The sequence below is a fragment of the Macaca nemestrina genome, chromosome 6 (genome assembly GCF_043159975.1).
Source record: "Macaca nemestrina isolate mMacNem1 chromosome 6, mMacNem.hap1, whole genome shotgun sequence".
Lineage (NCBI taxonomy): Eukaryota > Metazoa > Chordata > Mammalia > Primates > Cercopithecidae > Macaca > Macaca nemestrina.
In genome coordinates this window covers 7,307,260-7,321,469 of record NC_092130.1, presented here as the reverse complement: position 1 = coordinate 7,321,469, position 14,210 = coordinate 7,307,260, and the positions used below count along the sequence as shown (strand labels likewise).

Sequence of the window (14,210 nt, the reverse complement as noted above, 5' to 3'; positions counted from 1 at the left end):
TACTATACTCCTTCTTGAAAGCACCAGATGGGGAACATGTTTTCTAAACTAGATCTAGGAAGTGGATCCGTCCTCCTCCCCTTAAGGGCTATCCACTGGTTAATTAATAAAAAAAAAAAAAAGACTGAAAAATCGCACACACACTCCCCTCAAAAAAATAGGAGAAAAAAACCAACAACATACCAAGATGTCCCAGATTACTCTCCAGAGTGGAACTGGGGAACAGCTTCAACAATTCCAATTAGTTTATTACAGAGTCATCCATAAGCATGCCTTGCTTTTAAACAAATAATAAGTTTTAAAACAACAAAACCTAGTACTAATCACTTTTCTGACAGTACACAATTACTCAAAATTAGCTAGTACTGGGAGGGGGAAAGGTGGACCCATACCTGTGGGCCTTGTCCTACACAAGTGCATGTGGGTAGGTACACAGCATTTGTCATTATTGCAAAAACGAATTTACTTTTATTTTTATTTAGTTAGTTATTTTTGAGACGGAGTCTCGCTCTGTCGCCCAGGCTGGAGTGCAGTGGCACGATCTCTGCTCTCTGCAAGCTCTGCCTCCCGGGTTCACACAATTCTCTTGCCTCAGCCTCCACAGTAGCTGGGACTACAGATGCCTACCACCACACCTGACTAATTTTGTTTTTGTATTTTTAGTAGAGACGGGGTTTCACCGTGTTAGCCAGGATGGTCTCTATCTCCTGACCTCGTGATCCACCCGCCTCGGCCTCCCAAAGTGCTGGGATTACAGGCGTGAGCCATTGCGCCCGGCCTATTTTTTATTTTTTGAGATGGGAGTTTCGCTTTCGTTGTCCAGGCTGGAGTGCAATGGGATGATCTCGGCTCACTGCAACCTCCACCTCCTGGATTCAAGCGATTCTCCTGCCTCAGCCTCCTGAATAGCTGGGATTACAGGTACATACCACCACACCTGGCTAATTTTTGTATTTTCAGTAGAGACAGAGTTTTGCTACATTGGCCAGCCTGGTCTCGAACTCCTGACCTCAGATGATCCGCCTGCCTTGGCTTCCTAAAGTGCTGGATTACAGGCTTGAGCCACTGCACCCAGCCTGAATTTTAACTTTTAATCTTTTGTTTGATTTAAACATTGCTTTTAGTATGATGCCGACACCAGCTGTGCAGAAAGGGCTCTGGAGAGATGTTCATAGCAGCACACACCTGCAGCTCTTCTTCGATTCTGGAGGCTCCAGGGCAGCCAATATTGCATCGTCCAATATGTTCCTTTTTTTTTTTTTCTGGAGATGTACTTTCGCTCTTGTTGCCCAGGCTGGAGTGCAATGGTGCAATCTCAGCTCACTGCAACCTTTGCCTCCCAGGTTCAAGCGATTCTCCTGCCTCAGCCTCCCGAGTAGCTGGGATTACAGGCACCTGCCACCACGCCCAGCTAATTTTTGCATTTTTAGTAGAGACAGGGTTTCACCATGTCCAGGCTGGTCTCGAACTGCTGACCTCAGGTGGAACACCTGCCTCAGCCTCCAAAAGTGCTGGGATTACAGGCGTGAGCCATCGCGCCCAGCTGTCCAATAAATTCTTTAGGTCTTTTTGTGTGAGTGTAGAACACTCCATGATACCTGACAGCCTTCAGGTTACGGGCCAGCTTTTTAGCAGTCTCCAGAGTGATAGGCTTCTGTTTGTTCTTGGAAAGTTTCTCAGTAGTAGAGGGGTTATCTCTGATATCAGTTTGGGTCCCAACAAGCAAGAAAGGAGTCTTTGGGACGGTTATCTCAGGCACCCACTTTTTTCACATTTTCAAATGAAGATGGAGAGACCACTGAAAAACAGAGTAGAAATATATCTGTTCGTGGATAACTCAGCGGTTGTAATCTGTTATAATCCTTTGCCCTACAATATCAAAAAGTCCAAGAGTGTATGGTTCTCTACCAGTCGTAACGGTGACTGCATAGTTGTCAAAAACAGTACATTATTCTGATGGAAATTTGTTTGTTGTGTAGGATATCAGGAGACATGTTTTACCAACAGCAACATCACCCACAACACACTTAATTGTCTGCATTGCTGAAATAGTTTTGTATCCACTTTAAATATTTCAAATCTGATGTTGACCTCAGCTTCTCCACCAGGGCGTTGGCAGCACTCTATTTTTTCTATTTTTAGGCATTTTCCTAATTTAAGTCTACAGTTCAGTGTTAGCCAAAGCTCTTAAATATACTATACAGTAGAAGAAAGTATAGAAATGTTTTCTGAAAAGAATAAGTTACTTAGTGGGTGTGGAGTTGGGACTCACATGTGATAAATTGGTTTCAAAATAGTCTTTGACTTTCTAAAATAAAAATCACTCTGTTGTAGCCTAGTGTAAGCGGAATGGATCCGCCTTTCGGGGATGCCTTTCGAAGCCACACCTTTTCGGAACAAACTCTGATGAGCACAGATCTCTTAGCAAACAGTTCGGATCCAGATTTCATGTATGAACTGGTAAGCAACATTTTCTTGGTTTTGGTCTTGATTGATTTGGGGTAAAAGTTTGTGGGAGAGTTTTTTATTTATAAATGCCTGGGAAAAAAAAAAAAGATGTGCTTGGGCCAAGTTTAATTCTTATGGTTATACCTGTAGTAATTTTGTTTGTTTTTATTTTTTTGAGATGGAGTCTTATTCTGTTTCTCAGGCTGTAGTGCGGTGGTGCAATCTTGGCTCACTGCAGTCTCCACCTCCCAGGTTCAAGTGATTCTTCTGCCTCAGCCTCCCAAGTAGCTGGGATTACAGGCATGTGTCACCACATCCAACTGATTTTTTTTTTTTTTTTTGTGACAGAGTCTCGCTCTGTCGCCCAGGCTGGAGTGCAGTGGTGCAATCACGGTTCACTGCAACCTCCGTCTCCTGGATTCAAGCAATTCTTCTACCTCAGCCACCCAAGTAGCTGGGATTACAGCCACCTGGCACCATGCCCAGCTAATTTTTGCATTTTTAGTAGGGATGGGGTTTCACCACATTGGCCAGGCTAGTCTTGAACTCCTGACCTCAGGCTATCCAACTGCTTCGGCCTCCCAAAGTCCTGGGATTACAGGCATGAGTCACCATGCCTGGCCTACTTTTTGTATTTTTAGTGCAGACAGCATTTCACCATGTCAGCTAGACAGGTCTTGAGCTCCTGACCTCAGGTGATCTGCCCGCCTTGGCCTCCCAAAACGCTGGGATTACAGGCATGAGCCATCGCACCTGGCCTACACCTAGTAATTTTAAAAGTATGCAGCTGTTGGCTGGGTGCGGTGGCTCATGCCTGTAATCCCAGCACTTTGGAAGGCCAAGGCAGGTGGACCATGAGGTCAGGAGATTGAGACCATCCTGGCCAACATGGTGAAACTCTGTCTCTACTAAAAATACAAAAATTAGCTGGGCATGGTGGTGCGCACCTGTAGTCCTAGCTACTCAGGAGGCTGAGGCAGAAAAATCGCTTGAACCAAGGAGTCAGAAGTTGCGGTGAGCTGAGATCGCCCCATAGCACTCCAGTCTGGCGACAGACTGGAATCTTAAAAAGAAAAAAAAGCATACTGCCGGGCATGGTAGCTCACGCCTGTAATCTCAGCACTTTGAGAGGCCAAGGCGGGTGGATCACCTGCCTGAATTTTAATTTTTAATCTTTAGTTTGATTTAAACATGCATTTATTTATTTGTTTGTTTGTTTGAGACGGAGTCTCTCTGTGTAGCCCAGGCTGGAGTGCAGCGGCACAATCTTGGCTGACTGCAACCTCCGCCTCCTGGGTTCAAATGATTCTCCTGCCTCAGCCTCCCGAGTAGCTGCGATTACAGGCCACCATGCCCGGCTAATTTTTTGTATTTTTAGTAGAGATGGGGTTTCACCATATTGGTCAGGCTGGTCACGAACTCCTGACCTCGTGATCCGCCCACCTCGGCCTCCCAAAGTGCTGGTATTATAGGCGTGAGCCACCGCGCCTGGCCTTAAACATTGCTTTTAGTATGATGCCGACACCAGCTGTGCAGAAAGGGCTCTGGAGAGGTGTTCATAGCCACACACACCTGCGGCTCTTCTTCGATTCTGGAGGCTCCAGGGCAGCCAATATTGCTTCATCAAATACATTCTTTTTTTTTTTTTTTTTTGAGATGGAGTTTCACTCTTGTTGCCCAGGCTGGAGTGCAGTGGCGTGATCTAAAATTAGCTGGGTGTGGTGGTGGGTGCTTGTAATCCCAGCTACTCAGGAGGCTGAGGCAGGAGAATCGCTTGAACCCGGGAGACAGAGGTTGCAGTGAGCCGAGATTGCGCCACTGCACTCCAGCCTGAGCAACAAGAGCAAGACTCCGTCTCAAAAAAAAAAAAAGAAACAAATTAACCCATCAAAAATAGTAAAAGATTATGTAAATATCTTCAAATCTAGTTTTTGATAAAGATAATGGACTTTTCAGTGGGAAAACGTTGAGCAAGGCATACGAATGACATAAAGAATGTGACACAAAAATAGCAGTTCCAAACAGGATCTGCCTATACTTATCATTTATTCTTGAGGTAAATAGACACTTAAAATTCATAAGAAAAACATTTTAGGCCGGGCGCGGTGGCTCACGCCTGTAATCCCAGCACTTTGGGAGCCCCAGGCAGGAGGATCACGAGATCGGGAGATTGAGACCATCCTGGCTAACACGGTGAAACCCCATCTCTACTAAAAAATACAAAAAAATTAGCCGGGCGTGGTGGCTGGCACCTGTAGTCCCAGCTACTTGGGAGGCTGAGGTAGGAGAATAGCGTGAACCCAGGAGGCGGAGGTTGCAGTGAGCCGAGATCAAGCCATTGTACTCCAGCCTGGGCGATAGAGCAAGACTCCATCTCAAAAGAAAAAAAGAAAAACATTTTAAAAACAGTTTTAATTACATCAAATTGAAAAAACACAAAAATATATAAAAACTGGAAAACTGAGTACTCAAATGCATAAATCTACTAAAAATTAGTGAATTGTATACTTAATATAGGTTGGTTTTATGGTATGTGAAATTATACTTCAGTAAAACTGTAAAAACATAGACAGGCCAGGTGCAGTGGTCACGCCTGTAATCCCAGCACTTTGGGAGGCTGAGGCAGGTAGATCATGAGGTCAGGAGTTCAAGACCAGCCTGGCCAAGATGGTGTATCTACTAAAAACACAAAAAATTAGCTAGGTGTGGTGGCACGTGCCTGTAATCCCAGCAATTCGGGAGGCTGAGGCAGAGAATTCCTTAAACCCAGAGGCAGTGAGCCAAGATCACGCCACTGCACTCCAGTCTGGGTGACAGAGTGAGATTCTGTCTCAAAAACAAACAAACAAACAAAAACAAAACGCAGACAACACACACACACACACCCCCCCCAAAAATTAAAAAAAACAAAAAACAAAAAAAACTCTGGAAGACTGAAAACTTCATTTTCTTCCTGTGCCTCCACCTTCCAAACCTTTTACCAAAACATAACTAACAGGTTTTTTTTCTATGCATATGTAAACATATGTATATCTTTTTTTGTATATATATGCTTTTTAATTGGATAATATAGATAACAGTTTTCTGTAACTTGCTCTTTTAAAAATAAAAATGTATGGTGGGCAGTCTTTCATGTTTGTACATTAGAGCTAAGCTGCATTTATTTCAATGACTGCAGAGTCTTAACTGATATTTGAAATTGACATCTCCAGTGGCACAAGCCTGTAATCCCAGCAATTTGGGAGGGCAAGGTGGGCAGATCACTTGAGGTCAGGAGTTTGAGACCAGCCTGGCCAACATGGTGAAACCCCGTCTCTACTAAAAATACAAAAAGAAAAAAACCTCTAAAATTCATGAGGAGTATTTTACTCTGCCTGCCCAAGTGTTGTTACAAGATCTTGCAAAAGATCTTACCATTCTGTGGCTGAATTCCAGCTCTCTTTGGATTGTTCTTTGCCTCTATATTTAAGTTCCCACTGAAAAGATATCTTCTTCTGTAATGAGGGTGTCTTTATTATTTTCATTGTTACTAATATTTAAAATTTTCCTCTCTCACATATCACATTATTTGCTTTTTAATTGAAGTGTGCCCCCACCCCCACCACTGCTAAGGAGATCCCAAAATCCTTCTAAGATAAGGAAATGTAAATTATTTTCAGGAAGAATGTTTATGGTAAAACTCAAGAGCCCTTGATATTTGGATCATACCTGAGCCTCTCAAGGCACACACTTTCCCTCTTTTTTAAATTTAATTTTTAATTGTTTGTTGTTTGTTTTATTTTCACTCTACTTTTTCTTGCCTAGGGAAATGATGGCATTATATGGAATAATAAAGCATCACGTCAGTAGCCTTTATGTTAAAACAGACCAAAAGTCAAGTACTGATTTATCAGTTTGACATATGGAGGTGAATATTTCCTTCCTAAAATATGATGTGCAATTTCTTTTTTAAAACCTTTCTCAGGATAGAGAGATGAACTACCAACAGAATCCTAGAGACAACTTTCTTTCTTTGGAGGACTGCAAAGACATTGAAAATCTGGAGTCTTTCACAGATGTCCTGGATAATGAGGGTGCTTTAACCTCAAACTGGGAACAGTGGGATACATACTGTGAAGACCTAACAAAATATACCAAACTTACCAGCTGTGACATCTGGGGAACAAAAGAAGTGGATTACTTGGGTCTTGATGACTTTTCTAGTCCTTACCAAGATGAAGAGGTTATAAGTAAAACTCCAACTTTAGCTCAACTTAATAGTGAGGACTCACAGTCTGTTTCTGATTCCCTTTATTACCCCGATTCACTTTTCAGTGTCAAACAAAATCCCTTACCCACTTCATTCCCTGGTAAAAAGATCACAAGCAGAGCAGCTGCTCCTGTGTGTTCTTCTAAGACTCTGCAGGCTGAGGTCCCTTTGTCAGACTGTGTCCAAAAAGCAAGTAAACCCACTTCAAGCACACAAATCATGGTGAAGACCAACATGTATCATAATGAAAAGGTGAACTTTCATGTTGAATGTAAAGACTATGTAAAAAAGGCAAAGGTAAAGATCAACCCAGTGCAACAGAGCCGGCCCTTGTTGAGCCAGATTCACACAGATGCAGCAAAGGAGAACACCTGCTACTGTGGTGCAGTGGCAAAGAGACAAGAGAAAAAAGGGATGGAGCCTCTTCAAGGTCATGCCACTCCCGCTTTGCCTTTTAAAGAAACCCAGGAACTATTACTAAGTCCCTTACCCCAGGAAGGTCCTGGGTCACTTGCAGCAGGAGAGAGCAGCAGTCTTTCTGCCAGTACATCAGTCTCAGATTCATCCCAGAAAAAAGAAGAGCACAATTATTCTCTTTTTGTCTCCGACAACTTGGGTGAACAGCCAACCAAATGCAGTCCTGAAGAAGATGAGGAGGACGAGGAGGATGTTGATGATGAGGACCATGATGAAGGATTCGGCAGCGAGCATGAACTGTCTGAAAATGAGGAGGAGGAAGAAGAGGAAGAGGATTATGAAGATGATAAGGATGATGATATTAGTGATACTTTCTCTGAACCAGGTATTATCATGCTTGCAAGCTTACCAGACTGACCTTTGTATTACTATTTTGAAATAGAAAGGTTTTGGTTTCTATTTTGTTTGGATAATTTCTTTATTTTAGTTTGGGAATTAAATGACTTAAACCTTGGCTTGAATGATCACTTTTGCTCACATAGGGATTCATAAGCTAATTCCTTGAGGGCTTATTTTTTATTATTTTATTTCTTATTTTCAAAATTAAAATAGACATGGGAGCTTGTTGTTGTTGCCCAGGCTGGTCTCAAACTCCTGGGCTCAGGCTATCCTCCCACCTTGGCCTCCTAAAGTGTTGGGATTACAGGCGTGAGCCACTGTGCCCAGCTGAGGACATACTCTTAATGTATCTTATGTTAAGTGACCTGTTTTGTCATTCACTTGAGCATTTATGCTAAGACACCAAGAATTTATTGTTTTAAAAATATTCCTGTTTAGGGCCAGGCACAGTGGCTCACGCCTGTAATCCCAGCACTTTGGGAGGCCGAGGTGGGTGGATCACCTGAGGTCAGGAGTTAAAGACCAGCGTGACCAACACAGCAAAACCCTGTCTCTACCAAAAATACAAAAATTAGGTGTTGTGGCACTCACCTGTAATCCCAGCTACTCCGGAGGTTGAGGCAGGAGAATCACTTGAACCCAGGAGTCTGAAGTTGTGGTGAGCTGAGATTGCGCCATTGCACTCCAACCTGGGCAATAAGAGTGAAAGTCTGTCTCAACAACAGCAAAAAATAATAAATAAAAATATTCCTGTTTATGCATGTGTCTCTCTATTATAGTTGAGATGAGTTAGGAGTATACAGAATGTTGAACCAAGTGATGATCGTTTATATTACTCATGCCAATACCCAACAAAGTCTATTTATGAATAATGTAAAAGAGAGCATTTTCTTTGTGTCTGCTAACATTTTAATTTACATCATATTTTCCTATTTAAGAAAAATACATGCTGTAATTTGGTGAGCATGAAGGAGACTCTGCTTTATTTATATACAGTGCATATAAATAAAAGGGACAAAGAAAATGAAATCTGTGGGGGAACTGGTTCATTTTAGCATTTACATGCTTGGGCTTTTGGCACTGTTGGCTTGTGCAGTTTATTTATAAAAATGGTATTGCCAAGTGGCACATGGTTGAAAATGCACAAAGAAGTAAAGATCTTCAAATTTAAACTAAAGTTATTTTCTTCAAAAATAGTGTTGATACTAACTCTGCATGAAAACTAAGTTATTATTATAAAAAAAGAAACCGAAATATCAAAGAGAACCCTTTTGTTATAATGATGATTGCTGGAATTTCAGGCAGTATAAACATAGATATTTAATTTTCTGAAAGGTGTTTAAAGTATAATACCTGTATTGTAACTAGTGAAACGTTATTATTACTAAGAACTTTTCCTTTGGTGAAATCTTTCTGTTACACAAATGTTTAGATTTATGCATTTGACACAAACAAATTTTTTGATTTGGGTGGAGTTTCAGGTAAGTAAAAGATACTTGAATATGGAAGAAAAGGGTTTGTGCCTTCTTCGTTGGTTTACTGTACAACTCTATGTAGTCTAGGTAGAATAATGGTCTTTTTATAATACAGGAAAATTTTTCTCTTGGCAAGTGAATAAAATCTGCTTTGAGATGTTTCAAGGAGACTTTGACTATAGGTAGGGGTAATTTATATAACTCCCTGCACTTGGAAGATCATAGTGCTGTTCATGAGTGGTCCTTAAAGTCTTGACAGATCAGTCCTGTTGCTTTGAGTCTCGTATGTAGGAGTAGGGGAAGCGTGAGACAAAGAGAGGATGGGTAATTAAGGGAAATGGCAAATGTAGGGAAGGAAATGCCTTTAGCAGCTGGTGCTTAAAGGAATATATAGATCAGAAGGAGTCAGTAAATCCTACAGTAAACCCTACCATCATCAAGGCAGCAGGGACTACATTATCTACCTGACTTTTGATTGTAGTTTTGCTTTTCTTTGACTTTTCCCCCACAACTTTATCAGGGTGTGTTTGCAAATAGAAATTGTATATGTTTAAAGTGTACAACATGTTTTGATACATGTACACGTTGTGAAATGATTACCAAAATCAGGCTAGTTAACATACCCATCACTTCACATTGTAGGGTGGTAAGAACATTTAACATCTACTCTCTTAACAAATTTTGCCTACACAATACAGTTTTGTTTTGTTTTGTTTTTTGAGACAAGATATGGCTCAGTTGCCTACCCTGCAGTGCAGTGGCACAGTCTTGGCTCACTGCAACCTCCGCTTCCCTGGCTCAAGCTACCCTCCCACTACAGCCTTCCAAGTAGCTAGGACCACAGGTGTGCACCATCATGCCCAGCTAATTTTTGTATCTCTTGTTGAGATGGGGTTTTGCCATGTTGCCCAGGCAAGTCTTGAACTTGTGAGCTAAGCCACCTGCCCGCCTCGCCTCCCAAAGTGCTGGGATTACAGGCGTGAGCCACCACTCCCAGCCCAGTATTGTTATATGTAGTCACAATGCTGTATGTTAGATCTCCAGAGCTTATTCATCCTGCATAACTGAAACTTTGTACCTTTTGACCAACATTCTTCCCATTTCCCCCAACCCCCAGCCCCTGGCAGCCTCCATTCTACTTTCTACTCTCTGATCCTGAGTTTGACTTTTTTTCTAAGATTTCGCATATAAGTGAGATCATGCTGTATTTGTCTTTCTGTGCCTGGCTTATTTCACTTAGCATAATATCTTCCAGGTTCATCCACGTTATCACAAAGACAGGATGTCCTTTCTTTTTAAGGCTGAATAATATTCCTGTGTGTGTGGGCATGTGTGTATAACTCTTACATTTTCTTTATGTGTGTGTTCATTGTTGGCCCCTTTGTTGATTCCTTATCTTGGATTATGTGAATACTGTTGCAGTGAACATAGGAATGCAGATATCTCTTCAAGATACTGACTATTTATTTTGGCTGTATCCCCAGAAGTGGGATTGCTGGATCATATGATCTTTCTATTTTTAATTTTTTGAGGAGCTTCCAGGCTGTTTTCCATAAAGACTGTACCAATTTACATTCCCACCAATAGTTTACAAGAGTTCTCTTTTTTTCCACATCCTCAACAACACTTGCTATCATTTATCTTTTTGATAATAGCCATGGTGACAGGTATGAGGTGATATCTCATTGTGGCTTTCGTTTATATTTCTCTGATGATTAGTGGTATTGAGCATGTTTTCATATACTTCTTGGCCATTTGGATGTCTTTTAAAAAATGTTTATTCAGGTCCTTTGCCCATTTTTTAATTGGATTGTTTTCTTGCTATTACATTGTTTGGGTTCCTTGTATATTTTGGGTATTAACTCCTTATCAGACGTATGGTTTGCAGATATTTTTCTTTCATTTCATAGGTAGTCTCTTCACTCTGTTAATTGTTTATTTTGCTGTGCGGGGAGCTTTTTGGTTTGATGCAATCTCATTTGTTTATTTTTGCTTTTGTTGCCAGTGCTTTTGGAGTTATATATTTAAAAAATCATTTCCCATACCAATGTCAAGAATCCTTTTTCGTGTTTTCTCCTAGTATTTTTATTGTTAGTTTTTATGTTTAAGTCTTTAATCCATTTTGAGTTGATTTTTTAATATGGTATGAGATAAGAGTCTCCAATTTCATTATTCTGCCTTTGAATATCCAGTTTTCTCATAACCATTTATTGAAGAGACTATCCTGTTGTTTCTGGCACCTTTGCCAAGGATTAATTAATGGGACATAATGTGGGAATTTATTTCTGGGCTGTTTCATTGGTATATATGTCTGTTTTTATGCCAGTACCATATTGTTATAATTACTATAGCTTTGTAATATATTTTGAAATCAGATAATATGATGCCTCCAGCTTTGTTTTTCTTGCCCCAGATAGCTTTGGCTATTCAGAATCTTTTGTGATTTCATATGGCTTTTAGGGTCTTTTTCCCTTTATTTAAGGATTGCATTGAATCTGTGGTTCACTTTGGGTAATATGGATATTTTGGCCATATTAATTCTTCCAATCCATAAACACAGGATATCCTTCTATTTATTTGTGTCTTCAGTTTCTTTCACCAGTGTTGTATAGTTTTCAGTGTATAGATTTTTCACCTTCTTGGTTAAATTTTTTTCTAAGTTTTTTTTTGGTGTGATACTATTGTAAATGGGATTGTTTTTCTTATTTCTTTTTTGGATAGTTAACATATAGAAACACAACTGATTTTTGAATAATGATTTTTATCCTGCAGCTTTACTGAATTAGTTTATTCGTTCTAACAATTTTATCTAACAATTATGAAGTCCTTTTTCTTTTTTTTTCTTTTTCTTTTCTTTCTTTCTTTGTTTTTTTTTTTTTTGAGGCGGAGTCTTGCTCTGTTGCCCAGGCTGGAGTGCAGTGGCGCGATCTTGACTCACTGCAAGCTGTGCCTCCCGGGTTCACGCCATTCTCCTGCCTCAACCTCCCAAGTAGCTGGGACTACAGGAGCCCGCCACCATGCCCAGCTAATTTTTTGTATTTTTTTTTTTTTTTTTTTTTTGAGACGGAGTCTTGCGCTGTGGCCCAGGCTGGAGTGCAGTGACCGGATCTCGGCTCACTGCAAGCTCCGCCTCCCGGGTTCACGCCATTCTCCTGCCTCAGCCTCCCGAGTAGCTGGGACTACAGGCGCCCGCCACCTCGCCCGGCTAGTTTTTTGTATTTTTTAGTAGAGACGGGGTTTCACCGTGTTAGCCAGGATGGTCTCGATCTCCTGACCTCGTGATCCGCCCGTCTCGGCCTCCCAAAGTGCTGGGATTACAGGCTTGAGCCACCGCGCCCGGCCAATTTTTTGTATTTTTTTAAGTAGAGACGGGGTTTCACTATGTGAGCCAGGATGGTCTTGATTTCCCCTACCTCATGATCCGCCCGCCTTGGCCTCCCAAAGTGCTGGGATTACAGGCGTGAGCCACTGCACCCGGCCCTCGTCCTTAGGGTTTTCTATATACAAGATCATGGCATCCACTAACAGAGACAATTTCTTTTCCTATTTGGATGCCTTTCTTTCTTTGTTTTGTTTCTTTCCCTGCCTCCCTTCCCTCCCTTCCTGTCTTCCCTCCCTCCCTCCCTTCCTTTTGTCTTTCTTTCCCCCCCTCCCCCTCCCCTCCCTTCGCTTCCCCCTTCCCCTCCCTTCCCCCTCCCCTCCCCTTCCTTCCCCTCTCCTTCCCTCCCCCTTCCCCTCCCCCCTCCCCTCCCGTACTACTCCTTTCCCTTCCCCAGTCCCTCCCCCTTTCCCCTCCCCCTCCCCCTCCCCTTCCCCCTCCCCTTCCCCCTCCCCTTCCCCCTTCCCCCTTCTCCCTTCCCCCTTCTCCCTTCCCCCCTCCCCTTTCCCATCTCCTCCCCCCTCCCCTCCCTTTTCCCTCCTCTCCCCTCCTTTCTTCTCCCCTTTTCTTCCCTTCCCTCCCCTTCTCTTCCCTTCCCTCCCCTTCTCTTCCCTTCCCTCCACTTCCCTTTCTTTTGCATAATTTCTCTAGGTATGACTTATATTATTATCAATATATTGAATAGTAGTTGAGAGAATGGGCATCCTTGTCATGTTCCTGGTCTTAGAGAAAAAGCTTTCAGGTTTTCATCACTGAGTACAATGTTAGCTATGGGTTTGTCGTATACGGCCTTTATTATGTTGAGGTACGTTCCTTTTATATGTAATTTGTTAAGTGTTTTTTGTCATGAAAGCATGTTGAATTTTTTTAAGCAAATTCTTTCAGATCTTGAAGCATGTTGAATTTTGTCACATGTTCTTTCCATATCTATTGAGATGATCATATTATTTTTATCCTTCAGTCTGTTAATGTGGTATATCATTGGTTGGTATGCATATATTGAATCATCCTTGCATCTCAAAGACAAATCCCACTTAATCATGATGTATGATTCTTTTAATGTGCTGTTGAATATGGCTTGCTCGTATTTTGTTGAGGATTTTTGCATCCATGTCCATCAGGGATACTGGCCTGTGGTTTTTGTTTTTTTTTTTTTTTTTTCCCGAGACGGAGTCTTGCTCTGTCCCCCAGGCTGGAGTGCAGTGGCGTGATCTCGGCTCACTGCAAGCCCTGCCTCCTAGGTTCACGCCATTCTCCTGCCTCAGCCTCCCAAGTAGCTGGGACTACAGGCGCCTGCCACCACACCCGGCTAATTTTTTTGTATTTTTAGTAGAGACGGGGTTTCACCATGTTAGCCAGGATGGTCTCGATCTCCTGACCTCGTGATCCGCCCGCCTTGGCCTCCCAAAGTGCTGGGATTACAGGCTTGAGCCACCACGCCCGGCCTGGCCCGTGGTTTTCTTACCTCATGTGTTCTTGTTTAGTTTTGGTATCATGGTGATACTGGCCTCATAAAATGGGTTTGGAAATGTTCTCTCCTCTATATTTCCTTTGGAAGGATTTATATTAATTCTTCCTTCAATACTTGAGTTTTTTGTAAGTTTTTTGTAAGTTTTTGTAAGTTTTTTGTAACTCATTGAGAGTTTTTTGTTTGTTTGTTTGAGACGGAGTCTTACTTTGTCACCCAGGTTGGAGTGCAGTGGCACAATCTCGGCTCACTGCAATCTTCACCTCCTGGGTTAAGTGATTCTCGTGCCTCAGCCTCCCAAGCAGTTGGCACTACAGGCACTCACCACCATACCTGGCTAATTTTTGTATTTTTAGTAGAGATGAGGTTTTGCCA

The 14,210-nt window shown here is 42.0% G+C and overlaps 1 protein-coding gene and 1 pseudogene across 3 annotated transcripts in view; one reads left to right on the top strand and one right to left on the bottom strand.

Annotated features, from left to right (window-relative positions):
* Positions 1 to 14,210, top strand: part of LOC105480886 (CREB3 regulatory factor) — an 84,340-nt gene that overhangs the window by 35,244 nt on the left and 34,886 nt on the right. For all 3 annotated transcript variants that reach the window (XM_071098084.1, XM_071098085.1, XM_024792589.2), the window contains 2 exons: positions 2,335 to 2,460; positions 6,413 to 7,499. In XM_071098084.1, the coding sequence (XP_070954185.1) occupies positions 2,335 to 2,460; positions 6,413 to 7,499 (1,213 nt within the window). The remainder of the gene's footprint in view (positions 1 to 2,334; positions 2,461 to 6,412; positions 7,500 to 14,210) is intronic.
* On the bottom strand, positions 1,085 to 2,117 carry LOC112426501 (cell division control protein 42 homolog; annotated as a pseudogene).